Source organism: Drosophila bipectinata, chromosome 3L (genome assembly GCF_030179905.1).
Source record: "Drosophila bipectinata strain 14024-0381.07 chromosome 3L, DbipHiC1v2, whole genome shotgun sequence".
Lineage (NCBI taxonomy): Eukaryota > Metazoa > Arthropoda > Insecta > Diptera > Drosophilidae > Drosophila > Drosophila bipectinata.
In genome coordinates this window covers 15,918,380-15,940,098 of record NC_091738.1, presented here as the reverse complement: position 1 = coordinate 15,940,098, position 21,719 = coordinate 15,918,380, and the positions used below count along the sequence as shown (strand labels likewise).

The window sequence follows — 21,719 nt, the reverse complement described above, 5'->3', positions numbered from 1 at the left end:
CCTTTCCAATTTTAGAATTATACTGCTATAAGTCTGCTCTTTTTCGATATTAAAACATTTATGATTAAAACTTTTATTTACAAAACATCTATCAATATTTAGCATTTAACTATTTTGACAGTTTGCCTATTATTTTCAACCAATTGAAAATATGTATTACATTTCAAAAACACCTTTAGAAAATAGATTTATCTAATATTCCGATTTTCTTTAAAGTTTCTTATCTTTATAGCCAGTTATTTTCTTTGGCCAGAAGATCACAGCACTGATACAGAGCTGCCAGATCAGTTAGCTAATCCCACGCTTGCAGTGGTCTGTCTGCGTTTGCTTCACCTGGCCACACTGTGTTTTTTGATGTTGTTGCGGGGGCCTGTGTTTTTTTCCGCGAAAAATTCTACCGTAAACGGAGCGGAGAGTGCTTTCTTTTCTGTGTTCGCAACTGCTTAAGGACTCGGTACCGCGCGATGCGTTCCTCTAAAATTTAAGCAATAAAAATCAACTGGTTCGATAAAAAAATAATAAAAGGTGATAAGAGTGTTAACAAAAAAAATGAAATTCCAATGCAGACAAAATGTATAAATATTAAAAAAACATAAAAGTGCTGTAGATAAGCGCGCTAACTGACCGAGGAGGTGGCCAGTAAGAGAGCGAGAAATGAAGTGACAGCAGATAACGAAAAAAAAAAAGAGATAAACAAATACTACATAAAAAGCAACAATTTTAATAACAACTAGTTCTCGCTCACTTGGTGTTTTTTGCAATTAAAGTTCAAGGGGAGGGGGAGGGTTGGCTGGATGGCTGGCTGGCCTCTAGAATGTTTACATTTGGTGCGTGAAACAGGAAAATGGCCTTTTCCTACTTAGAATGATGTGTGAAAATTGGCCTTGCCCTGCCAGCGCCTTGTTGTTTTTGTTTACCATTTTCGATAAGTTTCGGTTTCGCAGCATTTCCTGCGAAACACACACACACACACAGAGACCCTCAAACAAGCACCTGGGAGAGTGGGAGAGGAGCACACACATGGCCAACAGGCTCTCCCGTTGTTCTGTTCTCTACTCTTTACCCCCCGCAGTGCAATTTTCAACGCCCTTCTGGAGTCAAAAAAAAAAATAAAAGAAATACAGTAAATATTGCCTAATTGAAACGGAAGAAAATGCCCTTGAAAAAAAAGGGCATTTTAAGGATAATTTCTTTGTCTTTTTTTTTGCAAAGATAAATTCCAAGAAAGGTCTTCTATTTTTAATTAATATTTTATAGTTCATTTAATGGTATATACATTTTTAATTTTTTATCTTAAAGTTTCTTATGTATATACCCTTCTTCCAAGGGGGTCGAACAACACTGGTAGGCCTCGTCTTTGTTTTCCCTGATTTTCCCACCCCTGAACGTGTCAGATGCAAGGTTTTCCTTTGTCCTCCAAAACAAAATATGAAACAAGTTTCTGGATGCAGTTTCCTTCCCTCTTGACGACCTCACCTCCTCCATAAACCTCCATAAGTGACAACTTTTGCAGCTGCTCTTTTTTTGGAAAATATATTTATTAATACCTTTGTGACAACAGGTGCAACAGCTGCTAATGCTAGATCCCCTCTTTTTTAGTGCTCCAAAAAACCAAACCAAAAGTGCTAATTAATAACCAAATAAAGAAAGGAAGGAAGGAAAATCTATAAAATAATAAACATAATTTAATCAAAAAAGAAAATGGGAAAGCTGCTGAGCCTACTGTCACGCGATGACTCGAATTGTTGCGCAGCCAAGTCCTATGATGTCTTCCTGGATTTCGAGAATGCCGCACCCACGGAAACGGAACGCGAGGTCTACGATGAGGTGGAGCGAGTACTCCGGGAATCGGAGGAGGTGCTCGAGCAGATACAGATCTATCGGGTGAGTTTCAAAAAATGCGTCACTGATCGCCCCCAGAGAGACTATAAACCGGTTATTAGGCATTAAGCATTAAGTACTTAAACTAAGCTATATATTTAAGATAATATTAATAAAGATTTTACAAGACATAGTTTATAAACTCTGTTTATTATGCTTTTGTTTGTTTATTTAATTCCTTTAAAGGCCTGATAATTTCAACAACTTGCTAAAAATAACAGCCCATAGAGCCCCACAATCGCCAGCGACCACCATAAACGAGCTACAAATTGAGTATTTAACCTTTGGCAGGGTGAGAAAAGAGGAAGAGAGGAGGCAGTGGGTACAAATTATATAGAATTTTTAAAAAACTCGAAATTCCTAATAAAAATTGTTAGTATTATTTGATAATAATTAATCTTAAACGAAGTGACTCAAGCATCTGTTTTGTTTTAGAAAATAAAACTAAACTAATATCCAGTTGTTTTTTTGGACAAACTACTGTTCTGTAGTGGCTGATAACTCTCTTTCGGGGCCTTTCGGGGGCCTTTTGGGGTCTGAGTCACACACGTGCCCGCATGGTGCGATCCGATGTTGGGACCTCTTTCATTATCGTCGCCCCACTGACGTCATTAACCAACTTTACTCTTCACACTCGCATGTTTCTCTTTTTAATTAGTCATCCACCCAACCAGATCTCAAAGATCTATAGGCTATATCTTATCAGAGAGTCTATGAATAAAAATAATTTTTAAATAAAATATTTATCATAATTTTTGTGACCTTTCTCTTCTAATTCGGGGGGTAGGATTCTAATTCGCAAATTATTAAAAAAAAAGACAGTATTTGGCGGGCGAAAAGCTTTAATCAACGCAAATGAACTGGAAAATGTATGAAAATGAGCTCATTTCCTTTCTGGTGGGTGACCCACTTAAATGCCACCCAACAAAGACGACCTCGTCGGGCATTTAACCCTTTTCGGCGGTGGCTAACCCAGAGGTATTTAAAAATGCATTTTATTTTCATTGCATTGGCTGGCTGGCTTTTCATGTTGAGTGGGTGGCTGTTGGGGTGGGGTGGGGAACTGGTTGCCAAGGCAAACAAACTGGTTATGGAGTTGCTGGCCAGGCGCCAAAACTCTAGAAGGGGGGTTGCTATAAATAGAATGAAAAGAGAAACACTTTTTTTTGGGTTTAAAGTCTGGGAAACCACACTGGAATCAAAGAAATGATTAGAAGGTAATAGGCTTTTCCATCAGCACTTGTTAGAGACTCTTTTTCTTGGCCAAATATTGGCTCGAACTAGATGCAAACAAAAGACGTCCAAAAGTCCGCAACAAGGTCAACAAAGGGCCACAAATAATAATCATTGTAAGAGCAATACAATAAAATATATAATATATATAATAGAATAAGCCAGAAAGTGTGGGTGCTTCTCGGAGATAATAAAGTTTATCAGGTTTGTGGGCCAATCGACAGTGACGTTTATTATACATAAATTTTGTGGTTTTCTATAGACAATTAATCTACAAATAGATATAGGGTTTACTAGAGCATATGTTAAGTAGAGAACCTTGGCAAGTGCATAGATATTAAATATCAAAGAGGGTGGCTTGTGGTTTATTATTTTTATTAAATTATATATAGGTTTTATTTGTCATGTTTTTAAAAGTATCTTTAAACACTTCCCCTTTTGGGAATCATATTTCCATGGAAAACCAGCTGCTTTCACTCAAAAGGGGGAGTCCTCCTACTCCCTTACTCCATAATATATGTGCGACCCATTTAAAAAGTCTGCTCCAAATACAAAAAATACATATGTATATATATAAAGCAGTTTATCATCGTATGAATAAGTATATAAGCTTTTGGGGTTTTAATGCGAGTTGTACAATGGAGGGCGACACAGACAGTCAGTCAGTCAGAATAATCACAACAGAAATGGAATGAGCAGTCATTAGACACTACCACCTCTATAGGGAGCCCTCTATAGAGCCCCCTCTATAGACCCCCCTATAGACCCCCTCTATATGACACTCCCACCTCTCTTTAAATGATTGGCGCGAATGCAAAATCACAAAGCAGATGAAAAAGAGAGTGGGAGAAATAAAAGCCAACTTCCGGTTGGTCGGCTGGTTGGCTGGTCAGTCAATATAATTGCTATATAATGTGCGTGCCAGCAATCGGCATTTGAATATTATACAATTATACATCAGAAATCTGAATCAGATTCCCAGAACCCCCAATTACCACATTATTTTATGAGGATAGTAAAAAGGAGAGTTTTTATAGTCAAGACTAGCCATTAAATCACTGTTTAAATATTAATAAAATCTTTAACCCTTTAATTACTTTTCTTAGTTACTTTACTTTAGCCTTTAATTAGAGTCGTAGTTAATTAATTATAGTTAGGGATTAGGGTGGTAATAGCCAAGACTTGATATTAAATCACTGTTTAAATATTAATAAAATCTTTAACCCTTTAGTTACTTTTCCTAATTGATTTATTAGCCAACCAAAAAAGCTTAACTTCCGTCTCTAAACTTAACCTTTGTAGTCTAAATAAGTAACATCCCAAAATTAGTATTCATTGCATTTCACTTTTCCCGGCCTGGACTTGGGGGTGGGGCTCTGTTTATAGCCAAACGATAAATTATTTATTTTTGTATTTCCGACGTCATCAACTACAAATCAATTGCGCCAAAAATAAAAAAAAAATACGAAGCGTAAACAAACTAGATGACTTTCGAGTAAATAAAAGATACAAGACTTTGTTTTTGAGGATCTGTATCTGAAAATAATTCTCTTGCTGGGGTTATAGTATGCCCCATTATGTTGAGAGGTGGGTTGGTAATTGAGGCGCAAATGTGGCATGAATTTGTGTCACTTTTTGGTACTTGAAACCCACACGAAATATTTAAAAATCTCTCAAAAGTCTATACATATATTTTTTTACACTTTTGAAACGCACTGTGTCTCTCTGGGTGACACATATTTTTTGTTGTGAGATATATTGAAATGACACTGAGCTGATTTGAGTTAACCGAATTTAATTCAATTGAGTCAAGCATGTTTTTGCATTCTTTGTACTGGGTTCTTAATGGGTTAAATTAATTTAAAAATACTAAACATCATCCTAATGGCTAACTCCTGACTCTTTCTTGTTTTTAATAATCTCCTTGTTAAAGTGGCCTTTAAAATTGTCAAATGGCCACCAATTTACGACTTCTGTGGAAGGTCTGTTCCTGATGTTTGTTGTCTGTGGCAGTCTGGGTTATGGCAGTCTCTAAGCAGCTTAGGAGTCGAGTGCAAAGTGCAACGACAACATTTCAGCTGCTTTTTTACGACGGCGTCTGTGCAGAAATGCATTTACTTTTTATTTTCCCCCTCAGGAGCTTTACGAGCAACTGTTTGCAGCTCCGTTTATGCGTGTAATTTGCACAAAATAAACAAAAACTCACTAAAATTCAAGGAAGTATTTAAATTTTTTAAATTCCCCACCTCGATATCGATATGCCAGCTTCTAAACAAATATTTATGATTTATAAACCTTAATTGGAAACAAGAGAGTGACATGTGTAATATGGGAAAGCGACAGGCTGTTTCGAGTTCTTCACTTACTGGGGCCCTGCTATCGCCCCCATTTTTTCACCAAACAGTTCGCCTCGGGACATTGACATTTGTTTGGCTGCCTGGGCCAGTGGAATGCGTCAAACCCTGGCTTCCGATAAGGCCAAACGGCTGTCGATAATTAAATGCAATCATTTGCCATATCGAAAGTTTTATTTTTTTTTTGGTGCCATGGGCATTGTGATGGGCCTGGAATGGGGGGTGGCATGGGGTGGTCAAAAGTTAGGCCATAGAGCCTTCTTTTAATTTATAAAAGTTTGTTCAGCTTTTATAGGGAAAGTAATTTAAAATAGCAGTTGAAAAATGATGAAGATATAGGTCTGCTGGACTATGTGATACCTGGCACAACTTAGAGTAGTTCTAACAAAGATTATACAGTACATAGATGGGACATCTCATACAAAGAAAAATTTTCTATGGCGGGTTCCAGCAGTGGAACCCGCTGGAACGAGCGGGTTCCATTGCTCGACAAGTTAAGTTTGAGAAATTTTTCGCGAGACAACGAATAAGGAATAGCCGAGTGGTAGAGTGCTTGGCTGGTGTGCAAAGTAAAATGAGTTCAAACCAGGCTCGGGAAGTCCATTTTTTTTTAATTTTAAATCTATTTATATTATATTTTTATTATTTTAATGTATTTTTCTAAATTTATAATCCAATAAAAAAAATACAAAATTGTAAAATCACCTTAACAACGCCTCAGTTCGTAGTGGAACCCGCTGTAAAAATGTCTATAAGTGCGGGTTCTACGGCATTTTGGCAGGCCGCGTCGTGGAACCCGCTCTCAAATGTTTTCATTTTTTCCGTCGTGGAACCCGCTGTAGTAATGAAAACATTTGAGAGCGGGTTCCACGACAATCGGCTGGCAGATGAGATAGGGAGAGAGAGAATTCTATTTTTAGATCGTAACATCTTTGGAACGATGAAAGTTTGAAACGTTGTAACCGAACCAATGTAAGAGTAAAGAGATCAGAAATATCTTTTACTATCCTTACTCGTCAACTCTGTTTTTGCTATAGATTCTAGCGCCTCCTTTAACACCAATTTTAAGTATCATAAAATCAACTTCGAGGGTAGCCTAGATGGATAATGCGTGGTCCTTATTCATGGGGTCCTGGGTTCGATTTCATTAGCGGGCGGTTGTTTCAATTTTGATCAAGTTTTAGTTTTATGATTATTTTTAGATTTACTTTTGTTTTTTTTATTATTTTTAGATTTACTTTTGTTTTTTTTATTATTTTTTTTTATTAATTGCATTCTACTACAGTTGTAAAAATAAGTGACGGACGTGTCGGATGACGAAATACCGGAAGGACTCCCTTGAAATTTTATTAGCATTTTATTAGCGGGACATAATGAAGAATTAAACAATTTTACAATTGTAAAATTAAAGAAAAATATTACAATTAAAAAAAAAATAATAATAATTATAAAAGAAAGAAAATGTTCAAAGTCCTAACGAGGATTTGAACACAGAAAAATTACACATAGAGTAACTACTCTATGCATTACGCTACCATCCTGTCTTGATCTGCATTGATCAAAAATACAATTTGTTCCACCAACTACCACATCGGCGCATCGAAAACAGAAACGCGAAATTGAAATTTGGAAGCCAAAACATTTTTACTCCGTCGTGCGAACATTCACACATACACACATAGGTTCACATTTTTGTTGACGGATACATGTAAAAGAGTTCTAAAAATAGAATCGTATGCATGTGCGTTCCTCCCTCACCAACAAGCTCGACGCAAAAAGTTGACCGTTTTGGGCCCTGATGTCCCATCTATGTACTTTATAATCTTTGGTTCTAACTACAAACAAAAAGGAATTATAGGCTCTTTGACTGTGTGATACCTGGTACTGTTCTTTGTGTTTGTATCTGGAAGTACTTGGTATGCAAATTTTCAAAGTTTGTTTAGTTTTTTTAAGCAAAGTATTAACAAAAACTGCAGATATAAGGGAACAAGAGACTATTTCTACAAGACTATATGATACCTGGTACTGCTCAGAGTATTTGTATAAAAATTTATAACTTTTTTTTAGACGTAACAGAAAAATTATAAAAAAAATGACCAATGGAAATATATTAAGATAACTCTACTATTCGGCTGTAGGATACCCGGTGCTACTCCATATATTTTTTTCTAGTTCCTAGAAATACCGAGTATACAAAATTCAAAGATAAGTCTAGTAAAAACTAGACTAGACATAAAAACTAGACATAAAAATGGGGAAGTATTTACAAATTACAAATAAAAGAGTTATAGCAAAGAATGAATAAAAACGTATATAATACTGTACAATACCCAGTACTACTCCGCATATTTCTATTTCCCAGTAACGTGTATATATGTCCATATATTTTAAAATATTATTTGAGTTCTAAGAAACCATAAGTAGATTAATATATTTACTTTCTCCCCTTAAAAAATGTGCTTGCCCCTTGAGCTCTTGCACTGGCACTTATCTGGAATAAATTAGCTTTTTTCACTCTCTGTTGTGACATTGATAATTCTGAAAGCTTATCTTATCTTTATGACAATCACAAGCTGTGTTGCTGTTGCTGCTGATTTTATTTTCTTGCCTTTTAATGTTGTTTCGATTATCTTGATAAATTACGGCCGCCGCTCGTGACAATCGAAGGACGTGTGTGATTGGCCCTGGCCCTTAGGAAAATAAGCCATTCGCACTTTTAATTGTTTATTTTTCAATTAAATACCACGCACTTATTTGAATAAATATGTATTTCACAACTAGGTGAATCACTGAGGGCCCTATAGATGAGAATTGGGGAAGATATAGCCATCGCTGTGGACCCCATAGGGGACTATATCCTACAGCTGCCATATCTCAGCTATACCAGTTGGCTTTCCTTTCTTGTTTTCTTTGAAATTAATATATCTTGGGGTTCACAAAAATATTAGATACCTTGTTGGCTAATCTATCTATTTTTAAACCTTTGCATCAACTGCAGGCAGGTAATCTTTTAATGGCCCGGCTGCTATTGTTTACAAAATGAATTCGAGTGATGCACAGCATCATGACATTCTTGTGAAAATGGAAAGTAATGACCGAGTCGGTGGATAATCTATCTGAGGGGGTGCGATCGTTGTTACAAAGCCAACTATGAGTCACGAGAGCGGTAATGGCGCGATTTCTTGTCCGAGTCAGCAGCTTTAGCAATTGTAACACCACTCCAACCTCTAAATAGGGTTTGTGCAAGGTCCGAGGTTCTCTTTCAAAATCGGAAGAAGCTTACAGAAAATTATGAAATATTTATGATCATGTTAGTCAGAGACGAGTGTCTCTATGGGAAAATTGTTAGGCATTCGTCATCATGAGGCACTTTGTTATTAATTATATATTTTCCGATGTATATATATGTCGTCATGAATGGCGTCCCAGTGTCTGTGGGAGCTTGGCCTTTGTTCTGGCTCTGACTCTGGCCTGCTTGTGGTTTCTGTTTCCTCCCTTTGACACTTTTTTTTATTAAAAATAAATTACGAAAAATTAACAGTCATCAAAGAGATTCCCTTGTCTGTGAAATTGTTTTGGTCTTTTGAGTTTACTTGCTGCCGTTCCCGGAATATATTTGCATTTATTGTGAGAGTATATACCTTGCTATATATATAATATATACGTGATTGGAATTGTAAAGTCCTTCTCCATCAATGATTCAAACCTAAAATAAATTAGAAAAGCTCTGTAATTTTTGTGAAATGTTTGCCAAACCTGGGTGGTAAAAAAAAGATACTTCTAAGGCATTCCATGCTCGTTAACTGAAACATCATACCCCACACTTTTCCGGCACCTCTTGGAAAAAATTCCACATGACAACAAGTATGTGTGTTTATATTTTTTTATTTATTTTTTTTTAAGCGCCAACCATTGTGGGCGAATGGCAATTCCAAGTCATTGCTGCACTTTAGCGCCAGTTGGGAGATAAAAATGTAGGTTTTGTGATAAAAACTTATAGAAGTTTCAACTCATAGTTGAAATGAGATACTTATATATAAAAAAAATATTAATGATTAACTTAGGGGACTATTTTAGTCGTGACCTCAAAACCTCTAAGATTAGAGGGCTAAACTCTCAATATGATACATTTTTTATTAAATATTGCTTCGTTTTTTTTTTTGTTTAATTAATCATTTTAGGTTTGTTTCATTGTAATCCAAGAATTAAATATTTTAAATTAATTTTGTTAACTAAAAATATAAGATAAATGCTTTAAATGAGTATGCTTTGAGATAAAAAATGATGAATTCCCGTACATTGTTTCTTATTTCAAATTCATAAAATTATAAAAACAATTAATCAATTAATAATGTAAATAAAAAATTCTATGAATAACTTACGGAATGATGAAACATCCTTTTGATGAAACACAACTGATGACAAATTCGTAATTATTAGATGACTCTAATGTTAATCTTTATCATAAGATAAAAAATACTTAATGAATTTCAATAAACACAAAACCACTAGAAACTAATTCACATTTAAAACCTTGTTTGTGTTACTAACTCTTAGTCATCAGCTCAGTTAATGGCCCATATTATTATTCACTTTTAAAACTAGTAACTGAGGTGGGCAGATCGGCGATTAAAAACCAGATCATGTCCATTAATGCCCAACAATATATCCAAGTGTCATTTGGCAATTATCTAGGGCAGGCTTGTAATACCCATACTATATGGTATATGCAATTTTCTCTTCTTTTCTGCATTTCCGCATTGCTGCCTCTAATTTCGTTTTCAATTAAAACACTCTGCCATTCTGCGGCAGATGCAACACTCGCCAAAGTTAATTAACTATTCATCTATGTGGCTATAGCTCTTCTTACTGCTCCATGGAACAAATGAAACGCTGAGTGATTGCTCTTCCATGTGCTTAGCTTGATGATGATCTGCCGACTGGGATGATGAGGGGGGAGGGGGGTATTGTTAATTAAACCTCAAACTAGAAAACAGATAAAAAAGCAAAAAACGGTTCTTGTACTGGTTGGTCTTGTACTGTTTTTCGACCAAGTTCAAGTATCTTTCGGTTGCGGTTGTGGGTGAGTTTCTTTGTAAAATGCTCAAGCAACCAGCACGTGCCTCCAAATGGAGCACATCGGATGCAGGGGAAGATGCAACGTTGATGATTCAACACAATTGCTCACTGGCAGTGGAGATTCTCGGGAATCATAACAATGTTTCCCGTGACACCTACTCCCACCTTAGGGAGTCTGGCTTCATTTTAAAAATAATTCCTTGAAAATATCATTAAACTATTCCCTTTTTATTTATTAAATATTTCAAAACCTAGTGCCTTATTGGGTTTCCTGCATAAATCTGAATACCTCCCCTAAAGGGTTATTCACAAAAAAGTGAGCTGCCTAACGACACTTGGCCATCTGTTGGGGAAAAACACACAAAAGTACTTGTCTTCTCCAGGAATAAAATCTGTGTTTGAAATGCCTGGCATGGCATGCAAGTCAACAAAAGTGCGCCCACACAGGACCAGGTTATTTCAAAAGAAATAAAAAATAAAAAAAAATAATAAAAACAAGTCCAGAACCAGACCGGAGAAGCACTGCTTCCGTTCCATGACCATGCTGGGTCCTTGGTTCGTGGCTTCAAGAGTCCTTAGAGAGTCACTGGCGTAAACGAGACAATGCCGATGAATGCACACGAAGAAAATGTAGGTCAAGTTATAGGATTTTTTAAAAGATATATCCCCCTTTAAAATGCAGGTATTTTTCCTCAGTGTAGATCCTCATCATTCCCCCCAACCACCCACTCCATTTTTGTTTACTTGTTTACTTGCGTTTGCACGCGTTAAACATTCTGGGATGCTTCAAGTGCAACAGCAGCAGCCAAGGACATGGCATCTTGACTTACAGACAGGTGTAAATTATGTAGAGTGAAAAGAAATGCCAGCAGAGACTGAAAAACACGCAGAAACAAAAGCTAAACATCATCCTATATGGAGGACTTTGATAAATGCTATGTACATACCTGCAGACAGATGCAGTCTTATTATTATGATTATGCCAAAGCACTCAGGGATAAAAATGAGGAATGAATGAGCGAAGCACTAAGAAAAATTATTAAATGTTATTAAAAAATTAAATAGACCTTCAAATTTAATAAAAATGTATCTGAAAAACTCCCTACTTTCAAGTAAGATCCTCTTAAGAGAACCTCTTTTTATTGTCTTTAATTTCCTTTAATTACTCCCCAGTTTTCTGAGTATTTGTTGACTTTAGCAACATTTTAATTTTAAACACACAACACGTGCTTACCCCTTTTGAATCAAGAAAGAGGTGTGCGGTGTGCTAACCAAAAATAACCACACACCATATCTTGTTTATCTTTTCATTCTGAAAGATACTTTAGGTCTGGGCCGCCTCACAGCCCATTGAGCTGTGCGTAATGGCAGAGTTTGAGGTTGATTTGTGGGCGGGTGGGTATGTTGGCTATTAATAATACTCTTCTAATATATGCCAATATGCCATAACACGCGACCGCATATTAAGGGTTTTTGTTGGATAATTATGGTATGCCTTTGTGTTGTTGGTTGCTTAATCAAATTATAGAAACAACTATAATTAGAGTGTTGGGAGTTTTAAAACCAGAATTTTAAAGTCTCTCTCTCTTTAGATATTTAAGCTTATAAAATATTTATGCCGTTATTAGCCTAAGTGGCTAAATATGCATTAGAAATCTGGGAAAAGGCCTCAATTGAAATAATCAACGCCATTTGCTGATGATTGGATGGAAAATGAACTCTGAAAGTCATGCAATGACTCTAGTAGTTCAATAGCTTTAGTTTCCTTCCTCAATGCCGTGTGTGTTTTATCTTTTTCTTTGATTTTTTTTGTTTTAGTTTTAGTTTTTTTTAGATCATAAAGCATCGATAAAAATTGTTGCGCCGGTCAATGCACGGCAGAGCAGAGTCGTTATTGTTGCATGTGCCACAGAAATAACGACCGCCGAGGAAAAGCATGTCGAAAGCTAAGCTACTAGTTGTAATAAAACAAATGCTTCAAATGTGGTCAGTAGCTAGAGTTTTGTGCACTCTAAGAAAAGAGTTTATTAAATTTATATATAATCTAGAGATATTTTAAGCATTTTTTCAAGTGTAAAAGCTTGCATGTCAGGCCTTCATTTCAATTGCAAATCGAAACCAGATACCAGTGACCCGGAAAGTATTTTTGAGGTTTACACCATTTTTTTTAAACCAAATTCTAGGCTATTTTTGTATAGTTTATTGGCCTTCATTTAAATCTTTTGATTTTATTTTTTTTAGGGTGCTGGCAAAGAAATTCGAGAAGCCATCGCTGATCCTTCCCCGGAGGTAACTGGAAAGGCCTGGGCGGCAGTGCTGCCGTTGGTGAATAAACTGAAACGCTGCTACGAACACTCCATGGAGCTGGACAAGATTGTGCCCAAGCTGCTGGGCCAGCTGGTGGGCGGGAAGTTGAATCCAACACAGCACCTGGAGACACAGCAGGCGCTGGTCAAGCAGCTGGCCGAGATCTTGGAGTTTGTGCTAAAGTTCGATGAGTACAAGGTGAGTGTTACATGTTCTTCCACCATATTGGGCGACAGAGGAACGCCCACAACCAACAAACAACATTAAATGTTGACTTCTTTACTGCCAGTTTGTCTGTTTGTTGGCCATATGTGGGTTCTGTCGACGACCAGGCCAAAACCCAAACCAAAAGCTAAACAAAAATCCAAAGACGAAGTCATGGCGCGCGTGGTTGCATTTTTAATTGATTCACTTTTTTATATATATTTTTTTTTGCTCGTCTGGGCCGAGTGACTGACTGGCTGACTAACTTGGCCGAGACGAGCGCGTGCTGGGGGCCCATTGATGAAAAATCTGCGGGCCACCAAGCATATGCGTGCTACAGTGAAGCACCAGAGGCACTTACGCACACGCAAGCCGGATGAAGTTGTAAAAAGCATAACTACTGACGGTCATACACCAGAGGTTAGGTTATTAGGATCTTTTATTTGTTTGATTTTTGAGAGGTTTCTGTAGATCATTCTCCACAATTTCGAGCATCACTTGAGCCACACCCTTCCAGGCAGGGTTGCCGACAGTCACCTGAACCATATAGGCTCCAGTGGGAAAGGGAGTTCTTCTCAGCATTTCATCTCTCAGGGTCAAATTTGAAACAATTATATCATTCTGGGAAATAAAAAGAGACTTTAAATATTGTACTCAGCTAAGATTATAATAAAATACTTGCATTATAAGGACAGCTATGATTGAGGTTCGAAAACTGTACCATAGTTTCGTAGAGAATATTAAACCAAGGGAACCGCTTGGGATGACGCATGTAATTGCAAAAATCCACTGTAACATTGTACATAAAGGGTCGATATCCATTAAACCATCTGAACAAGTTCAAGTTGATCTAAAAATGCTAAAAATGACCATTGAACTTTGAACTTTATTGGTTCTTTCTTACAAGCACTTCCTTCACTGGCAGTTGATGGACTTTCGCGTTAAGAAAAAGACCTATTTTTCCACGACCCAGCACCTTTAGTTCGCATCGGGTAAAGTCACAAAAGGCCTTATCATAGCTAGTGCACTTTATGTTGGTTAATTTGAACAATGAGTCAGATTTATGAACTAAAAGTTGTAATATTAAAACTAAGAGAAAGATACTAAGCAACCTCATTTTAAAGGCAACCAGATGGGACTAAAATGGGTATTTATTTGGAAATAGATTCGATTCAATAATTCTAGTTTAATGATGGGTAATTAACTACTAAAATATTCAGCCTCAAAAAGAGTTAATTAAAATAAAATAGAGATTACATTTTCGATTTAAAAATCACTTAGAGCACTCCTAAAAGTATTGCCTAGCTTCTAGGCCCTCTGGTATTTAAATATGTGAATGAACTGGCCTAAAGCCCACCTCACTTTGGCCCAAACACTTACTTACTGAGTGTGTCGGCTTATTGTCTACAAAATCGATTCATTTGTTGGCAAATCTGTGTGAATGGCGCATTTCCCATGGCTGGCTTCCCGTTTGGCGAAACTTTCATCAAATCGATTCAGTGGCGGGGACTAGGGAGTACGGAGGAGGAATCTAGGACAGCCAGGAGTTTGGGGCTACTGCTCTCTGGTGTCTACAATGATGATGATGATGATAATGATGATGATGTTAAATGCTGTAAACTGCACGTTCATTGTGTACTCAAAGTGTCAAAGTGCTGCCTGGTGCACAGATATATGTATATAGCTATGGAATAGTCGTGTCCCTATGTTTGTAGCTGGAAACGTGCCTCCCAACCAAGAGCTACTTCCGTTTCTTCATAGATTCCACCATTGTCTGAGCATTTTTAGTGTTTGCTGGAAAGTATGCTGTAAAATTTATTGACTTTGCTTGTAACTAGCTACGTTCTCACAATAGATAGTTAGATACTTTTATTAAATCTCAGTTGAGAATACTTAGAATAATTTTTTCATCCATTCCTCTTCGACAATATCCACCATAACTTGGGCTATACCTTTCCAACTGGGGTTGCCTGCAATTAATTGAAACATGTAGGAGCCAGTTGGAAAGGGAGTCTTCTCCAGCATGGCATCGTTCAAGACCATGTCGGCAATTATTAAATCGTGCTAGAAATGGTTAGATTTTGCTGTTAAATATCCTCTTTTTTTTATTAAAAAATACTTACATTGTAGGGGCAGCTGTGGTTTATGTTGCTGTAATTTAAAATAATTGAGTGAACTATATTGATCCAAGGATAACGCTTGCGGTTCTTCATATAGCTGCAAAAGTCCACTGTAACGTTGTACATAAACGGTCGATAGCCATTCAACTTCCTAAAGAGACTCAGGTTTAACTAGAAATTTAATTATTTTAAATTTAGACTTTAATATGTGTTGTATTTCCTTACAAGAACTTCATTTAGTGGCAACTGTTTAATTTTGGCATAAACAAATATTCCAATTTTGCCACGACCCAGAACTTTCAGTTCACATTGAGGGAATTCGCAGAATGACTTATCATAGCAGTTGCACTTAATATTTGTGACTTTGAATAAGGAATCCGAACTTTCAATTAGGGATATAAATATTAAAAAGGCCACTCCAAACACCTTCATTGTGTAGGAATCTGTTTATGACTGAATATTTTGGAACTGGGAACAGTAAAAATCTGATTGTAATAAATGGGAAAATAATTGTTTGTTTATTCAAAAGTTTAAACTATTAAAATCAAATCAAAATTATTGAGAAATTACAACACTATCACCGATCTAAAAGCGAGAAGGAAACTAATAAAATAATACAATATTTACACATGATTTTAATAATAATAAAAACAAAGTTTCTTTTTGTTTTTGTTGGCTCAAATATTTCGTAATGAAGGGTTTCTATTTCTTAAACAAATAATTTACATACACATATCCAATTATTTATGAAGTTTTGATTTAAATTGTCTTAAATTTGAACCTAATTAAACCTAATTCCTTCTTTTATTAAATCTTAAAACTATTTAATTTTTCCTCTTTTTCATCCATTCCTCCTCAACAATATCCACCATAACCTGAGCTGTGCCCATCCAACTAGGAGTTCCTGCAATTAATTGCATCATATAGGATCCAGTTGGAAAGGGAGTCTTCTCCAGCATTTTATCATCCAAGACCATGTTTGCAACTATCAAATCATGCTGAAACATATCACATTTTAATAATAAATATATGTTTTTCTTTTAGTAAATACATACGTTGTAGGGGCAGGTGTGATTAATGTTACTATATGTACTAATAACCGAATGAATTATATTAATCCAAGGAAAGCGTTTTCGATGTCTCATATAGCTGCAGAAATCCACTGTAACATTGTACATAAACGGCCGATAGCCATTAAACTTTCTAAACAGACTCACGTTTACCTAAAAATGTATTAATTAAAATTAAGATTTTCTCTAAATTTAGAATATCTCACAAGAACTTCCGTTATGGGTAACTGATTGAGTTTCACATAAATAAATATTCCAACTTTGCCACGACCCAGCACTTTCAGTTCGCATTGAGGAAATTCGCAGAAAGCCTTATCATAGCAGTGGCACTTAATGTTTGTGACTTTGAATAAGGAATCAGAGTTCTCAATTAACAACATAAATATTAAAATGGAAAATCTAAGCAGCTTCATTGTGCAACTATTAGTTTATGACTGCCCATTTAGAACTAGAGGAAAGTTCTGTTATTGAAATAAATGGACAAATAATTATTCATTTATTTCACTATTAAAATCAAATCATCTAATGCTGCAATTGGTTCACAAACATCAGATATTTTAGAAAATTTATTAATATTTGGCCTAATTGAAAACACATGTTTTGTTAGCTTGTTTATTTTTTAAACTAATTAAATATATAAATAACAAATACAGTATTAAAGTTAAAATTATATTAGTAATGTTTAAAGATAGAATACTACAAATACTACAAAAAATCTTATAAAATACTATTTTCTTGGCACTATTTTAGCCAAAAGTTTAATCCTTCAGCTTAGTTCATAGCTATGTCCATCACTTCTCAACGAAATCCTCTCCTGTTTGGTAAACTGGCTGAAGTCGCTGCGGATACTTACGCAAATAGTTGGCAAAATGCTGAGCATATTTGGCCTCATAATCCCGACTCCGCCCTCTCGGCCTCCAGGGCTGGGCGGGCTCAAAGTAGTTACCACCACCGCTGTTGGGGTAGACATTCTGGTAGTTGTTTGTGGCCAGTGAGCGACTGCCGCCGATTTGGACCACTTGCTCCTCCTCGCGACGGGAGTCGCTGGAATCCAGCTCAGAACTGGCCGGGAGATATGGTTGCCGCTGCTGTGGTTGTTGGTAGTAGAAGTACCCTGGCACATTGTAGTAATTGTGATTGGGGGCCCGGGTAGTAGGCCATTCTGCCCGTTCCTCTCGCCTCCAGTTGGGATAGGGGCGTCTGAAGGTTTCTCCATCATAGTACTCATTGAAGCCGGAAAAGGGCTGCCGTGCCTGGTGTTCCTGGGCCCCAAAGTCCCCATTGTCATTGACTATAATCGGGGCACTAGACCATATAGACTGCACTTCTCCGGGCTGATACGTTGCATAATCATTGCCATTAGGTGATGCATACTGGGCTCTGCCACAAGCTGCCTCCATCATCATCAGCAGAATCAATCCAGCCAGGTGCTACAATCATCAATAGAGATTAATCATCTCAGGTGTTGGAGATGAAAACAACCCATGAAAAATCTCACCCAGCTAACGATCCGTCCTGTTCGCGGTTCCATTTCAGACTGTCGAGAACGATTTATGCTAATAACGTATTTATATAAGGTTTTGCAACCGACCCGCTCGCTCGCTATATAGTATAGTCGGGCGGTGCATGATGATGTTTGCTTCCAGCAACGCCTCTGTCAAGGTGACTGGATGAGCAACCATGTACCTGAGCTGCCACTGGCTGGCTCGTGGCGGCAAAGCTCTGAAGTTATTTTCTCACGCACGTTTTCGATGCAGCCCTGACAGTTTCAGTTAAGTACGACGATGTGGCTGCTTTGGGCCTGGCTCTAAGTGGTAAACAGACTTGCAGCCGGACGGACAGGCGGCAGGCAAATTGCGGTGTCACGTACCGGGTAATTAGTAATTAGATTTTCAAGTCAAACGTACATAATTAAAGGCAATCTTCAGAGTGTTGAAAAGCAACTGAAAATATTTTTTGTTTTTTAAAAAAACCTAAAATATTTATTTAATAAATCTAAAAAAAATTAGATTTTTTTTTTTGCTTAAGATTTTTAAAGATATCATAAATTTGGTCGCATGTGGAGAACGAAGAAGGATCCATCCCGGGGAACAGGAAGTCGTTTCATATACTCCCCTCGATCGTAAGAGTTGGAAAATAATTGTTTCAAGGAGGAGTGTCTGTCCTGGGCTCTTTTGCTGGAACATAGACGACAGCTACTTTCTTTGCTGACATTCTAAAGGAGAAAGAAATAGTATTTTTAGTTAAACTAGCTAGTTAGTATTACTTACTAGCTTCTTTTTTATGGCCATGAAGTTCTCGGGCGGCGGCGGTTGACTGAAGGGTTCGAATTCGAAAACATCGTTTTTGACGCACTTGGCCAGGTGGGCGGCTATGATGTTCCTGGCCTTGGCATCATTCGGTGATTGGGGCGGGGATCGCAGCTTGGTGATCCACATGGTGGCCATTACCTTGGCCCGAAGCTCCAGCGGGCACACTGCACGCTCGAGGATCTTGAGGTTACGTTCGAGTTCCTCATCGAGTTCATCGGATGTTTTGGCCAACTTTTGGTGATCTTGATCCCTGGATTCCAGTTTGCGTCGCTGCTCCTCCTCCTTCTTGCGTTCCTGCTCCTCGTGTCTCCTTCGATGTTCTAGCTTTTGGGCTTCACTCATGTGTTCCTTCTCCGGCTTTCTTTTTTTATCTTCACGCGGAGGAGTCCTTTGGGGACTCTGACTCCTGTCCCTACACCATCGGCCGGAGCGGATCAACATTGTGTGAAGCTTAATGGTTTTTTTTTTTTTTTTTTTAATTTAAAATATTTTTGAAACAAGCCACAATTTTGAAAGGTGTTAGATCATTTTTGAAGTGTTTAGCAAAGAAAAATTATTAAAATTTAACATATATCCGACTTGGCTTTATTGAAATTTAAAATTTGGTTTTTGGTTGAAAAAATAAAACCTAATTGGGACTCATGTGCAGGATGAAGAAGGCTCCATCACGTGGCACAGGAAGTTGGCTTAGAAACTCCCCGCCATCATAGCAGCTGGAGAATAATTGGGACAAGTGTGGCTGTGGATCCTTTTTGGCATTTAGGGAGATGGCCCGACAAGGGCTTTCCCGCGTCAGATGCTATAAGCGATTAAGGATAATAGTTAGATTGGTAATCAAGGATGCAAAGTACTTCCTACCATTTTATTTCGTAGAGTAACCAAGTCCAGCGGCGGAGGAGCCCGGTTAAAGGGTTCCATCTCGAAGACACCTTCCCCACTGCACTTGGTCAAGTGGGCAGCTATGATATTCCGGGATCGGGCCTCGTCTGCGTTGTGAGGCTTCTCCCGGAGCTTAACTTTCCACATGGTGGCCATCGTTTTGGCACGAATGCTCAGATTGCAGAGCTTCTGATCAAACTTGACCATTTCCTGCTCGAACTCCAGGTCGAGTCTCTCCATTTCGCCGGGGGTTTCGCCAAAGGAGGCCTGCATATGGGAGGTATCGCCTTGCTTCTCCCGCTTCCGTTCCCGCTTGTCTCTGTTCCGGAATTCCTGCTCCCGCTGACGCTCATGGTCCTTTTCGAGTTTCTTTTGTTCCTGTCTCTTGCGTTCCAGCTCTTGTTCCCTTTTACGATCTTGGTTCTTCTGCTCCTTGCGCTGGTTGGGCTCCTTTGGACAGTTTGACTTCCCAGCACTGGTCCTGCTCCTGTCTTCAGACATATTTTTGAACAATCTTTGAACAAAAATTTTACTCTTTTCTTGGCTCATATTGACGGATTTCTCAAACTTGATTGATTTTTTAAAAATATTCAAAATTATTCATTTATTTCAGATGAAAACCCCCGCCATACAGAACGACTTCAGTTACTACAGACGCATCGTAAGCCGACAACGTCTGGACTCTACGGAGAACATGCTGGTCAGCACGGAGCTGGCCAACCGGATGTCCCTCTTCTACGCCCATGCCACGCCTATGCTCAAGGTACTGAGCGAGGCCACCTCAAAGTTTGTCAATGATAATGCCGATGATGTCCAGAACACGACAGAGACACTCGGCACCATGGCCAAGGTGTGCCTGAGGATGCTCGAGAATCCGTAAGATACAAAGATTAAATATCTCAAGACCTCAACTAATTCCAAAAATAATTTTCCAGAAAACTGCTGCAGCAGATTGAGCGGGAGGACACGAAAATGCTGGTGCTCCGTGTGATGGTGGGCCTGGTGATCCTCTACGATCATGTCCATCCGGAGGGGGCCTTCGTCCGGGGCGCCCATGTGGATGTGAAGGGATGTGTGCGGCTGTTGCAGGCGCAGCCAGCCATCAAGGCGGAGCCCCTGCTCAACGCCCTGCGGTACACGACAAAGCATCTGAACGAGGAGAACACGCCGAAGAACATACTCCGCATGCTGGCCGCATAATATCGGATAATATTATGGGAGAGATTGAGGAGAGAATCGAGAGAAGATAATTCATTAACGTTAATTTTATGTGTATGCGTATCGATTTAAATGGTTTTATTTTATTTATGTAATTAGTAGGCCTCTGTATTATTTGTAAAGATTGTGAACGCGAGTGTGTTGTGTGCTGGGAGACGGAGGCAGCCTCTAGTTTTATTTTTAAACCCTGTGTGCATTTCCAGAAATTTTTTTTTCGTTTATGGTTTTAGGCTCCAGCCTTCAGCGATAATGAAAATGATCAAAGTCGATGAACCGATTTGGAATGCATATATCAGCAGCAGCATCAGCAACAATATTTAGTTGATAATCTAGCCCTAATGTTAAGCAATGAAGAGGAGAACCCTATTAACCTAACAACAAATTAGCGCAAAGTTGAGTCGATGGGAGAGATATGAGAGATAAATCCTAAAAAATTCACTAATGCAGAGATTATAAATATAAAGCAACAATTTTAAATCAAATTTAGAGTATTTTTTGTACATGACCCCCGAGGTGTTGGCGACGACGTATTGTGACTGTAGAACAAAGTGTAAAGATCTAAATAATGCATAAATTAATTGATAAAAAATTAAAAAAAAACAAACGAATTGTACGAATTAAAAGCCTACACACACAACTGAACCACAAGCAGAAAGCGGATGCATTTATAAAAGATATACATATATAGATATATATTTCCACGCCGTCAACTTTGATAAACGTATTTAAATAACAAAATCTACAAAATAAATTTGAGCTGCGCAATAATAGTAATTTTTAAGATTTACAAAATAGACATAAAATAAAAGAAAGGCAAAACTTAACGCATACAATTTGTACCAAAAAATTGAAAATTATAAAATAAAAAAAACATGCCGATCACACAAAATAAATAAAGAATTATATATTCGATGAAAATGATAAAGAAAGTGAAGAAAAGAAACTATAGAGAATGCTGAATCAAAATAAATATCACGCAAAGTCAAAAATAATTGTTGTTTTTCATTAAGGATACTAATAGATTCTATCTGATAGACCCTTTCCCAAAACCCCTTTTCTGTT

The 21,719-nt window shown here is 37.6% G+C and overlaps 5 protein-coding genes across 6 annotated transcripts; 1 reads left to right on the top strand and 4 right to left on the bottom strand.

The window, feature by feature from the left end:
* Positions 1–328: 328 nt before the first annotated feature.
* Positions 329–21,649, top strand: LOC108119095 (CYFIP-related Rac1 interactor B). Of its 2 annotated transcripts, XM_070279729.1 has the most exons (5): positions 329–525; positions 1,600–1,884; positions 12,789–13,052; positions 20,053–20,315; positions 20,375–21,649. In XM_070279729.1, the coding sequence occupies exons 2-5, from the start codon at positions 1,702–1,704 to the stop codon at positions 20,637–20,639; spliced, it is 975 nt and encodes a 324-aa protein (XP_070135830.1). In that variant the 5' UTR covers positions 329–525; positions 1,600–1,701; the 3' UTR covers positions 20,640–21,649. The 2 variants fall into 2 exon arrangements, with proteins under 2 accessions (XP_070135830.1, XP_017087585.2); XM_017232096.3 differs by lacking the exon at positions 329–525 and having other exon boundaries at positions 1,585–1,884.
* On the bottom strand, positions 14,952–15,610 carry LOC138926207 (uncharacterized). The gene is made up of 3 exons (XM_070279371.1): positions 15,404–15,610; positions 15,182–15,349; positions 14,952–15,122 (listed from the first exon to the last, which is right to left on the bottom strand). The coding sequence occupies exons 1-3, from the start codon at positions 15,608–15,610 to the stop codon at positions 14,952–14,954; spliced, it is 546 nt and encodes a 181-aa protein (XP_070135472.1).
* Positions 16,927–17,864, bottom strand: LOC108119098 (uncharacterized). Its single transcript, XM_017232099.3, has 2 exons — positions 17,747–17,864; positions 16,927–17,678 (listed from the first exon to the last, which is right to left on the bottom strand). Exons 1-2 carry the CDS (start codon positions 17,777–17,779, stop codon positions 17,040–17,042), a joined length of 672 nt encoding a protein of 223 aa, XP_017087588.2. The 5' UTR covers positions 17,780–17,864; the 3' UTR covers positions 16,927–17,039.
* LOC138926248 (A-kinase anchor protein 17A-like) lies at positions 18,201–19,006 on the bottom strand. The gene is made up of 2 exons (XM_070279730.1): positions 18,519–19,006; positions 18,201–18,463 (listed from the first exon to the last, which is right to left on the bottom strand). The coding sequence occupies exons 1-2, from the start codon at positions 18,999–19,001 to the stop codon at positions 18,290–18,292; spliced, it is 657 nt and encodes a 218-aa protein (XP_070135831.1). The 5' UTR covers positions 19,002–19,006; the 3' UTR covers positions 18,201–18,289.
* LOC108119096 (uncharacterized) lies at positions 18,986–20,014 on the bottom strand. The gene is made up of 2 exons (XM_017232097.3): positions 19,419–20,014; positions 18,986–19,359 (listed from the first exon to the last, which is right to left on the bottom strand). Exons 1-2 carry the CDS (start codon positions 19,986–19,988, stop codon positions 19,189–19,191), a joined length of 741 nt encoding a protein of 246 aa, XP_017087586.3. The 5' UTR covers positions 19,989–20,014; the 3' UTR covers positions 18,986–19,188.
* Positions 21,650–21,719: the final 70 nt, after the last annotated feature.